The sequence below is a fragment of the Cynocephalus volans genome, chromosome 1 (genome assembly GCF_027409185.1).
Source record: "Cynocephalus volans isolate mCynVol1 chromosome 1, mCynVol1.pri, whole genome shotgun sequence".
Lineage (NCBI taxonomy): Eukaryota > Metazoa > Chordata > Mammalia > Dermoptera > Cynocephalidae > Cynocephalus > Cynocephalus volans.
In genome coordinates, this window is record NC_084460.1 from 32,754,056 (window position 1) to 32,766,402 (window position 12,347).

General features: G+C 37.3%; 1 protein-coding gene across 2 annotated transcripts in view; it reads right to left on the reverse strand.

Annotated features, from left to right (window-relative positions):
- MROH8 (maestro heat like repeat family member 8) overlaps positions 1–12,347 on the reverse strand; it is a 51,176-nt gene that overhangs the window by 36,289 nt on the left and 2,540 nt on the right. For both annotated transcript variants that reach the window (XM_063098698.1, XM_063098705.1), the window contains exons 2-4: positions 10,572–10,693; positions 7,565–7,710; positions 4,113–4,235 (exon numbers count right to left, since the gene is read on the reverse strand). In XM_063098698.1, the coding sequence (XP_062954768.1) occupies positions 4,113–4,235; positions 7,565–7,710; positions 10,572–10,693 (391 nt within the window). The remainder of the gene's footprint in view (positions 1–4,112; positions 4,236–7,564; positions 7,711–10,571; positions 10,694–12,347) is intronic.

The window sequence follows — 12,347 nt, forward strand, 5'->3', positions numbered from 1 at the left end:
GGACTGGGCTAATCAGATTCTCTCTTGCAGAATTTGGAATTTTAGAGTGCCAGACATGGACTGGGAGCTGGCAGAGATTTGAGTCATGGTGATAGTAGAGCAGTCCCTATCTTTGAGATCCCTGGAGGGGTCCTGAAACTTACTTTTCTGGAGGTTTGATTGTTAAAATCTCTTCCTTAGAGTCTAAGAGAGATGTCCCAGCATCCTTTTATTGTTTTTTCATATTTACTTATTTGTTTTTTTGGCAGCTGGCCAGTACAGGTATCCAAACCCTTGACCTTGGTGTTATAACATTATTTATTTCTTATTTTTTTGTGGTGGCTGGCCCACAGGGATGGAACCCTGGATCTTGGTGTTACCAATACCACCCTCTAACCAACTGTACTAACCAGCCAGCCTTGAGCCAGAGTTGATTTTTCTTGCTTGCTCCATGAAGAATTTTAACCAGTCTTAACAAAATAAGACATTTTGTCTCAAAGGTCTTAAGAAACGCCAGACAGATCGTAATATCTCCATTTCACAGGTGGAGCTACTGAGGTTCAGAGAAGCTAAGAGATTTGTCAAAGGTAGGTAGGGTTTTGTGGAGAACCCCAGATGCAGAAATAGGATGGAGTCCCAACCTAGCAGAGAATTACGAGGCACTAAGGACAAATCTGGTTACATGAAAATTCTGTTATAGCAGATCTTGGAGCCCGTGTCACTAAAAATCACCTCCCTGGCCACTCTGTCATACTGTAGGATAAAAAACCCTGGCCTTGGCATAGCCAAGTAGTAATCTCCAGCATACCATATGAGGTCCCCAAACAGTGGTCCCTTCTCTCCTCTTTCAACACTACCCATCATATCCTTCAAGGCTTAGATCAGGAGATCTCCCTGGATTAATTTCACCCGAATCTCATCATCACTTTACTTTATTTATATTCCAGTTGCCAGAGCACTCTCTTTTTTTTTAAATTAAAGTTCTCAACAAGGGCCAGCCCGTGGCTCACTCGGTAGAGTGCAGTGCTGATAACACCAAGGCCACGGGTTCGGATCCTATGTAGGGATGGCCGGTTTGCTCACTGGCTGAGCGTGGTGCTGACAACACCAAGCCAAGGGTTGAGATCCCCTTACCGGTCATCTTTTTAAAAAAAAAAAAAAAAAAAAAAAAGTTCTCAACAGATTTTTTTTTACAATTTTTTTGATTTTGAGGTAATAGACGCACAATAAACTATACATATTTAAAATACAGTTTGATGATTTTTTAAAAAAAATTTTATGAAGTTTATTGCGAGCCAAATGTGAGGATCAACCTGGGAAACACCATCTGACAGAGTCAGAGAAGTGCTCCCTCATAATTTTTGACATATGTATATATCCATGAAACCATTGACACCATCAAAATTATGAACATTTTGATCACTCCCAAAAGTTTCCTTGTACTACTTTGTAATTCTTCCCTGCTTCACTCCTACCTCCAAGCAAACATTGATCTGCTGTTGCTATGGATTAGTTTGCATTTTCTAGAATTTTATATAAATGGAATCGCAGTGTGTCCTCTTTTTTTGTCTGGTATCTTTCACTCAACATAATTATTCTGAGATTCTTCCAAGTTGTAGCATATATCAATAGTTCATTCCTTTTTATTCCTGAGTAGTATTCAGGATATGTATGGATATACCATGATTTGTTTATCCATTCATCTGCTGATGAACACTGGGTCGCTTCCAGTATTTGGCCCATACATACAGAGATGCTGCAATGAACATTTGTGCACACCTCTTTGTGTGGATATATGCTTCATTTTACCTAGGACTGGAATTGCTGAGTCATATGGTAAGTGTATATTTAACTTTTTAAGAAAAAGCCAAACCATTTTCCAAAGTGGTTGCACCATCTCACGTTCCTACCAGCAGTGTATGAGAGTTTTAGTTGCTGCGTATCCTCATCAACATTTGGTATTGCCTTTCTTTTTTATTTTAGCCATCCTAGTAAGTGTGTAGTTGAATCTTACTGTGGTTTTAGTTTGCTTTTCCCTAATCACAATAATGGAGCATCTTTTCATGTGCTTATTTATAAATCTTCTTTGGAGAATTATCATAGCAGATTTTTTTCTCTTCCTTTCCATTTTCTATTCTTGGATTCCTTGGCTCTTTTTATTTGGATACTGAAAAGCCATGTATTGGTGTGGGTCACAAGAAAACTGGCAAATGCCTTCAAGTTTTCTTTCTCAATAATGACCCTGGCTTTCCTCTCCTTGTAGGTCCATCAGCAGAATGGCTTTCCCTTCTGGGCACCTCGCCTCTTGGTTGTTGGGAGCAGTGCTTTTTCAACCCTGGCACATGGGCCTGCAGAGACTTTGTATACTGCTACAGTGATGCTTGCAATTTTCTCATGGATACTAGCTACCTTTAACACTTCAAGGATGAGGCCCTTGACAGCCCATACTTTAATTATTGTGGTTTTAATTTGTTTTTCCCTAATCACGATAATGGAGCATCTTTTGTAGGCATATCTGATGTAGGCATTTTACTACTGGCTGGACAGATTCAGATGCAGAGCATGGGCAATTCAGTGTGCTTTTGCATTTGTGCATTTTCTGAGCTGACTGGCCGAACCTTGTGGCAACCCATTGCTGCCAATTCTGGTGGAAGTGGAGCTTTGGAAACATGCTACCTTGGCTGGGTCCTATGGCTGCCTCTAGCCCTTCCAAGGAGTACAGCCAAGTAAAAAGCTGCATTCATTCTTAAATCTGGATTATCATTATGTTCTTCTTAATGTATTATTTAAAATGGTTCTCAACCTACTTACTTTTTCGATGGGGTCACTTTCAGATGGACAGTAATCTCTTGGAGTGCAAGAAGTAAAGTTTCCAGGAAGTTTGTATACTTTATCAAAGTACTGTAGTGTAGGGCCGGCCCATGGCTTACTCGGGAGAGTGCAGTGCTGATAACACCAAGGCCACGGGTTCGGATCCTATATAGGGATGGCCAGTTGGCTCACTAGCTGAGCGTGGTGTTGACAACACCAATCCAAGGGTTGAGATCCCCTTACCGGTCATCTTTAAAAAAAAAAAAAAAAGTACTATAGTGTACTAGATATAGAAGATCACTGGTAACTGTCTATCATATAACCACTGTTAGTTGACTAGCCTTCAGTTTAAAAACTAATTATCAATCTACTTAATCAGCCTTACAGTTCTGTGGTATTAAAAAAGCCTGCTCATCTTCCTGGAACATATAAAAAATCTCTTATTCAGAATTTTAGAGCTTTACAGAAACTGCAGGGAGCATTTCACAGATGAGAAAACTAAAGCACCAAGAAGTTGAGTACCTGCTTAAGTGCATCACATCCTTTGTAAAGAAAACCCTTCTGGATCCTTTGACATGGAATTGACCACTCTCTCATTCCTCTGTGTCCCCAATATAACCATTTAAACTTTTGTCACAGTCCCTGTGTTACTTGATTATACCTTGCTTGGTTGTAGGAATAGGGTTATGTCTTCTTTGTCTTTGTAGCCCCAATCCCCAGGACAGTGCCTGGAACTGTCAGGCACTTAATAAGGAAATGAATAGATGAGTTGGTGGCAGTGTGTGGCTAAAGTCCAAATAGGACAAAGTACTATAATAACAATAATACAATCATGTTTCTTGAATGTATAATATGTGTTAGGTATCTTGTTACATGGCTTACATTTATTTCTTATTTAATGCTCACAATAGATCTATAAAGTAGATACAGCTATTCTTATTTTATAGATGAGGAGACTGAGGCATTGAGAAGTTAAGTAATTTCCCAAAGTCACACAGCTATAAAGAGGCAGAGCTGGCATTTGAACCAATATGTTTGATTCCAGAGTCTCCTCAAAACTACTGCTTGAGTAGTAAGAATGAAGCTTTTGCTTTGCTGAGAAATTTAAATGCTGTTCCTCTCCTTTTTACTCTTCTTTTTATTGGTTTTCAACGGCGATTATATTTGTGGGCTAACCCTGAGTATTTTTCCTCCATGCAGAGATTCTAATGTGAAAAGAGGTTAAAGGAATTGATAACATATGTGAAGCCACTAAAAAGTGTGCTAGCCAAGTACTGAATTTATGTGGTCCCAATAATTTGTGGTAAGGTCACAATACTTACATTTAGGATATACACAATGTCTGCTATGTGGCTGCGAATGAATGATTCTGTGGTTTCATAATAAGGTAGAGTTCGGCTGAGAGAAGATAAAGATCTTAGGAATGTCAGCTTTTCAAGTTCATCCTGAATTTGTGGAAAAATGATAAAAACACAATTATATATTATAATCTTATTTAATAATTATAGATGGCTTTTGAAGTTTCTTGGAATGTTGTAAACATCTGACATCTCATTCACTCCAATATGAGTATTTTATTATATGTAATGAATAAATTACAGAGGGATTTCAGTGAAATATCTTGTCCACTGGTCCTGCCTTGGTTTGGGACCTCATTTCCCCTCTCAGCTTGATTACTAAGCATTCTCCCCACCTGTCCACCCTGTATAGTGCTGCCTTATTAAGCTTCCTAAAGGTGACTTCTGATGTTGTTCTAGTTCTCTTGATGTCATTAAAGATTCACCATTTTTAACCTTTCAGGTTTCTCATTAAAAATGCAAGTTCTAATTTGAAGAATAAAATCTGTTTGTGTTAACATTTTCTTTTTCTGATTATAAAAGCAATATCTATTTATCATGGAAACTTTGAAAAAGCATAAAAAAGAAAATAAAAGACACCAATAATTCCACAACTTTGAGAAAATTTCTTCCAGTCTTTCCCCCCCTGCTTATAGATGGTGTAAACTGGTACAAGCTCCCTGGAGAACAAGTACAGTACATAGCAAGAAGGTGACTTCATGGACTCATTATCTCGCATGCAGATTAGTACAATCACCCAAACACTGGATACAATATTCTCTGCTCCAGTTTTGCTCCCCTCCAACAGGTTCCCCCAGCTATCTCCAGATTCATCTTTCTCAAATGCAAATTTGATCCACAATTTTTTAATAGCACCCATGGAGGTCAAGACCCTTCCCAATGTGACTCCAGCTTCAAATTGTCTCTTGCCTTGCTCTGTGGCATACTGAGCACTAGCCAAACTAACTTTTAGGCTGCCCTTTCTTGTTCCGGGGCCTTTGAGACCTCTGACTTCTTCACACTTTTTCTTCTTGCTTACTGATTAAAATCTATATATATATTTTAAGATTTGGATCACGTATTTTCTCCTGAAGGAGGGTCAGGTATCCTTCCTAAGTGCATACATAAACCACCAGAGTATATTGCTGTTGTGGCATTTGTGATACTCTGACATAATTAGCTTCTTATCCTTCTATTTCCCTGACTGGTTGTGGATTCAGGTCAAGGTAAGGAATAAACTTTTTGTTTCAATTCACGACAGCAATCCAAGGCCTTTATTAATTACAAATAACTCTTTTATAAAACCTTGCTGACATGAAGTATAAAGAATATTCCAAGTCAAAAGTGAAGACCAACATGCTGGCTTTAGGTGTTTTGTTGTTTTTATTTAAACTGGCATTCTACATACAGAAAATGTACAGATTGGTGAATTTTCACAAACCAAAAATACTCATGTACCCAGGAAGAAAAAATTATTACCAGCATGCCAGAAGCCTCCCTCATACTCTTTTCTATTGGAGATTCTGTGGCTTTTTTTTTTTTAATTGTAAATCGACAAATTATAGTTGTATATATTTATGGAGTTCAAAGTGATGTTATAATATTTTTAAAGTATCATACAGTAAAATTGACTTTTTTTGTGGGGAGTGTATAGTTCTATGAGTTCAAACACATGCATGCAAATATACATGTAACAACCACCACAATCAGGATACAGAATAGTTCCACCACCCCAAAATTTCCCTTCTGTTATTCCTTTATTGTCATACCTTCTCCCCATCCCTTATTCCCAGAAACTACAGATCTGTTCTCCATCACTAAAGTTTTCTCTTTTCGAGAATGCCCCATAACTGGAATCATACAGTATGTAACCCTTTGTGACTGGCTTCTTTCACTCAGCATAATGCCTTTGAGATTCATCTCAGTTGTCATGGGTGTCAACAGTTCATTTCTTTTATTGTTGAGTGGTATTCCATTTTATGGATGTGCCCTAGTTTGTTTACCTGTAAATAGACTTTTAATCTTACTACTCCAACTTCTTCCCAGTGTCTAGCACCATGCCTTATAAATCAGTAGGTGCTCATTCATTACTTGTTGATTGGCTGAATGGGATTTAAAAGCCATATAGGAGGTGAAATCACTGGGTGCATAACTAGAGAGAGATTACTGTAATAATTCCTTCTTATTAAGGTCCAGGCCAAGCAAGCTATTACATTGTAGGATGAGAGATGTTAAGATACAGAGGTAGGACAAATGGATACACTTTTTTGTCAATAAGATTGGTAAAGATTAAAAACAAAAAAAGTAATACTGACTTTGAATATTTGTAAGCAACTAGCATTAAATATATTTCACTGGTGAGAGTATAAATTGGCCGAACATTCTTGGAGCATAATTTAACAGTATCTATTAAAAGCCTAGAAAGGGTACATGCCCTTTGATTCAGCAATGCCACATCTAGGAATTTACCCTAGAGAAATCATCTGAGGGGTACAAAGAAACCCACATACAAGGATACTTGTCAGAAAACTATAAAAACAAAATTGGAAAGAACTTAAACGGCTAACAATCAGATACTGGTTAAGTAAATTAGGATATTAATTTCTTTATGTACTCTTTATTAGTTTTAATGTTCTTAGGCTAAATCAAAATTCTTATCCTTGTTTTCAAAAGGACCAGCATGGTCTGCCCTGCCCATCTCCTCAGCTTTACCTTGTACTACTCTCCCCCTTTGTCTCCATGATTTAAACACACCAGGGTTCTTGGAGTTCCTCAAATATGCTGTGCTCTTTTCTGCCACAAGGTTGGAAAGCATATAATTTCCTATTTCTGGAACGCTCCCCCCAATTCTAACTTCTTGTTTCTCCTCTTCATACCTCAGATTGAGGTTCAGGGTTACTTCCTCAGAGATGCCTTTCCTTACCCTAGGTTAAGACAAGTTCTTCTGTTATATATTCTAATAGGGTGAATGAAGGAATGAATGTTTCACCTAAACGGTGGAATACTATACAGCCATTAAGAAGGGTAATGTAGATCTAGTTATTTACTTAGAAAAAATTTTCCTCCTACCAAATATGATGTTTTTTCCCTATAATTACATGTATTTGTATGGACAAAACAAGAAAAGTCTGCAGATATATATACCAAAATGTTAACAGGAGTTATCTCAGGCGAGTGGGATTAGGGAAGATGAACTTCTAATTTTTATTATGGTTTTCTTTGTTTTAATATGAATTTCACAATTTTTATAAATATAAATATACAAACCTATTTATTTTAAATATAAATATAAAATAAATATAAAAGTATAAATATAAATAAGTTTTATAATCTACATGTAAAATTATCTGCATAAAAAATGTTTAAGCAATATATTTAAAACATTTGATAAAATGGAGTAATAAGTTGGATAGCTCATAAAGATTGCTAGTGCATACCTTTAGTTCACCATTAAAAACCTCCTCGATGGATTTGATCAGCTTGTCAGTGACAGCCTCGCCCAGGGGCGCCTGGTGGGTGAGGTGTCTGAAGTTATCTGTGAAGGACTCCTGAGAAAGTCCAGGGATGTCAGAGATGTCCAACTCTAATATTGAAGAAAGACACCAGATGAAGCCTCTGTACTGTGTAAAGTGATACCGTTTAGTGAGGAGAGAACCACTGGACATCAGGACAGACAGTTCCTGTTCTTACTACTTTGCTCTGTGGTCTTGACCAAATCCCTTTCCTTCTCTGAATCTCTTTTCTCAATTACAAATTCAATATTCTCTAAGGGCCTCCTAAGATACAAAAACCTTTGGGAGTGAGCTATATAGCAGAATGGTTAAGAGCATGGACTTAATTTTTCTCTATTTTTTTAATGAAATTTTTATTTTTACTTTTTAATTTTATTCTTGAAAACATTTTAAAAAATATTTATTTATTTAAAAAATTTAAAAATTTTAACTTATCAATATACAATGTAGTTGATTTTCATGTCCCTTTACCAGTTCTACTTTCCCCCTTAACCCCTCCCCTCTCCCCCATCTATATCATATCTGTTCACTTGTCTTAATAAATTCAAGGAATTGTGATTGTTGTATCTTTTTCCCCTCCTTACCACTTATTTATTTGTATATTTGTTTATTTATTTATTTTTAACTCCCACAAATAAGTGCGAACATGTGGTATTTCTCTTTCTGTGCCTGACTTGTTTCACTTAATATAATTTTCTCTAAGTCCATCCATGTTGCTGCAAATGGTAGTATTTCATTCTTTTTTATAGCAGAGTCGTATGAAATTAAAAAAAAATTTTTTTCCTTGTTGTTACAAACCCTTGTGTTGATCACAGGGAGAGGGAACTGCTCTGCTACGTATGAAACCCGACCCAGAAGCAAGTTGTCTGCAAATGGTTTCACACCAGGTTCCCCACAAACTTGCGCTGCCTGACGGGAAGAGTGTGAACTTCAAATATATTTGAGATTACCTTGAATCCTGGCTCTACCACTTATTAGTTGTATGACCTTTATTAAGATAGTTTGCCTCTGGGAACCTTGGGTTTACTCATCTGTAAAATGGGGTTATTGTAAGGACTAAATGAGGTAATATATGCAAATAACTCATCCCAGTACTTTCACATAGTAAGCACATAAATGATAGGTATTATGATTCAGACTCAAAAGTCTATGACTCTGTTATGACAAGAGTTTAAAGTATAGTAGTAGCCCCTTGTTGATACTCATCTCTTCCCACCAGACCAGGCTGCAGTGAATGCTGGAGGATTTCCTTCTCAACCTGGGGACATGCTTGGATTAAGACCACAGGCTCCAGAATTGGTCTGTCTAGGCTCAGATCCTGGCTCTGCCTCTTTCTAGCATTCCGACCCTATGTGACCTTAGTTTCTCTGAGCCTACTTCTTCTTTTCCAAATAGGGATAATAGAATCTACCTCAATTTACAGAGATAGTACTGGGGCTGGCTGGTTTGCTCAGTTGGTTAGAGCACAGCCTTATAACCCCAAGGTCGTGTGTTTGGATCCCCATACCAGCCAGCCGCAAAAAGAAAAAAAAAAAAAAAAAAAAAAAGCAGAGCTAACATCAAGGAAGTGTCCCCAAATATTATTTCTTTGTTCCCCGAGTGACAATAAATACAGTCACATCATTTTCCTCTTCATGTATCTTTACCCTTACTTCTTCTATTTTCTAACATAAAATCCCTTTCTATTTGGCTAATAGCCTTCTTATTTCCTCTTTAACACCTCTATTATCTGAGGATTTCTACCACTCTACTTTTTGGTCTCCTGAATACCTCTTCTGCAAACTCCTCCAATGCCCTTCCACATTCTCATCATCTACTAATTGCGATAATTGAAACATGTTCTCATTCACCTCTGATCTTCGCACAGGCTGTTTTTCTGCCTGTGTTTTTCTCCTTCTTCTCCCCTTCCCTTACCTCTCTTTGCCTTGCTAACCCCTACTCATCTTTCAGGTCTCAGCCCCAGGATGCCTTTCCTGAATCTTCTCTTTGCCTATTTTGGCAAAGTCTCCTCCTAGCCACTAATATCCACTCTGCCCCATCACACGGATTATACTGAGTTCCAATTACTTTTATCTATAAATACACTGTGTCTGTCTGTTCACTGCTATATCTCCAGCAGCTAGATCAGCCTTAGAGCACAGTAAGGCTTCAATAAATATTTGCTGAATGAATGTATGAATGAAAGAATGTAGTTCCTCTAACACACAGGTCTTTCCTGTCACATGCACATGCTGTTCCATCTATCTGGAATGCTCTTCCCTCTTCTCACATGGGTTACTCTTTCATATCTGTGAAGCCTCTTTTAGGGTTATATAGTATCACCTAATACAGGTGTTCTCTGACAACCATAGTTTAAAGTAGGTTCCCATCTTCCTTAGTCTTTGTCTCAGCCTCTTGTTTAATTCTTCTATAGCTTACTAAAATGTGTAATTACTTTAGTTACTGTCTACTTTTTCAGGTTGCTTTTATGCACCATAACGTAAATTCTATGAAGGCAGGGACCAAGTCAGTCATGTTCACCTTGTAAGCCCAGCACTTGGTATTCAATAAATGCTTGTAGAATAAATAAAAGACAGTTATTCTGCAACCTGATCCAGATCCCACCTTCTGCATGAAGTCTTTCCACTCTATGTCAGCCACACCTATTTTTCCCTTCTCAGAATCCCTCTAGCACTCACACTCTGCTGCAGAGTGTGCAGGATTGTCTGTTTAGTTTGGTTTCCTATACACCTAGATTAATGTAACTTATCTTATTTTGCCAACTGTATTCCAAAGTCTCAATGTCAAGGATCAAATTCACTGTTAAAGTCTAGTCAAGGGCTGGTCACCTAGTAAGTACTCAATCAATATCTACTGGCTTGACTTGAAAAGAGATTCTCTTCTCCCTGCTTCCCCTTCCCCCCATTTTTCTTTAATCATTTCCTCTTTTTACCTGTAAGTTCAATGCTACTTGGGCCTTTTTTAATATCATCTAAGTTGCTCAGCTGCAAATCCACACTTCCCGAATCACTGTCAGAAGCACAAGGGATCACTATTTTTTCCTGACCACAGATCCTAGGAATGAAGAGGGGATTAGAAAAATTATAGATTTTTAGGACTGCTTTTGTCTCATCATTCAATTAAAAGCCTAAATGTCACCTTCTCAGAGAGACATTTATTGACTACCAATCTAGATTAAGTAGCCTCTCCCCATTCTAACCCCACAGTTACTTTCTTTTTTTCATAGTATTTAACGATCACCTACAATTATATCCTTCATTTGTGCTTAGTTGACTGTTTTCTATCTGGCTGTAAGCTCCATTAGAGGAGAAATGTTGTTTACATGGTCATAGTTGTATCCCCAGCACTTAGCATATTACTAGCTCATGGGGAGGAATGGATAGTTAAGAAATACTATGCTGCTGTTAAAAACAGATTGAGGCAGATCCCCCCCACCGTTCCTCAACCCCCCCTTATGCTTTCCTACTTTTTCTTTTTTTCACAGCACATAACACCTTATAATATATCATACAGTTACTTCTGATTTTCATTGTTTATTATCTATTTTCTTCCAAGGATCTTTGCCTACTTTGTTTATGAACGCAGCCCAAGAGTCTAGAACAGTGCCTGGTACATGGTAATGCTCAATAAATACTGGTAGAGTAAATGACTGACTAGATCTTTATTTACTGAATGTTTAGCATAGATTAATGAATGAAAAAGCAAGTTGCTGAACAGTGGTTATGATATGATCCCATTTTTATTAAAACAAAATATTTTCACAAATGTGATTTGTGTGTACACACACATCACACACACACACACACACACACACACACACAAATGTTGTGATACACATAGAAACGTATGGAATTCAAACCAAACATCTATGGAGTGGAATTGGTGAAAGAAAAATTTAGTTTTAAAACTTCTATATTAGGGCTGGCCCATGGCTCAATTGGGAGAGTGTGCTGCTGATAACACCAAGGCCATGAGTTCGGATCCCTATATAGAGATGGCCAGTTAGCTTACTTCGCAGAGTGTGGTGCTGACAACACCAAGTCAAGGGTTAAGATACCCTTACCAGTCATATTTATATAGGGAATACAAAATTAAAAAAACATCTTCCATATTGCTTGAATTCTTTTTATATTGGCATGAATATTAAATGTTGACAAAGACATGCAGCAAATAGAAGTCTTATAAATTGCATTTGGTAGAGTAAATTGGTACAAACACTTTGGAAATAATTTGGCCTTACATAGTAAAGTTGAAGTTGTGCATATACTATGACTTATTATTCTACTCCTAGAAATGTATTCCAGTGAAACTGTTACATACATGCACCAGTAATGTGTAGAAGAATCTTCATAGCAGTAGTCTTCATAGTGAAAAACTGGGGACACCAATGGCCTATCAACAGTAGAATGGGTAAACTGTGGTATATTCATTCAATGCAGTACTATTTAGCAATGAAAACGAATGAGTTCTAGCTATATACAATAAAATAGATAAGTCTCACGATGTTGAGGGAAAAAAGAAAGCCACAGAAAAAATATGAAATAAATTCCATTAATATAAAGTTAAGAAGATGAAAAACTAAACAAATACTGCTTGAAGTTATAAACACACGTGGTAAAACTATGAAGAAGAGCAAGTAAACGATATAATCCACAGGATAGGTATCTCTCAGAGGGGAGAGAAGGAAATGAAATGGGTAGGACCAGGA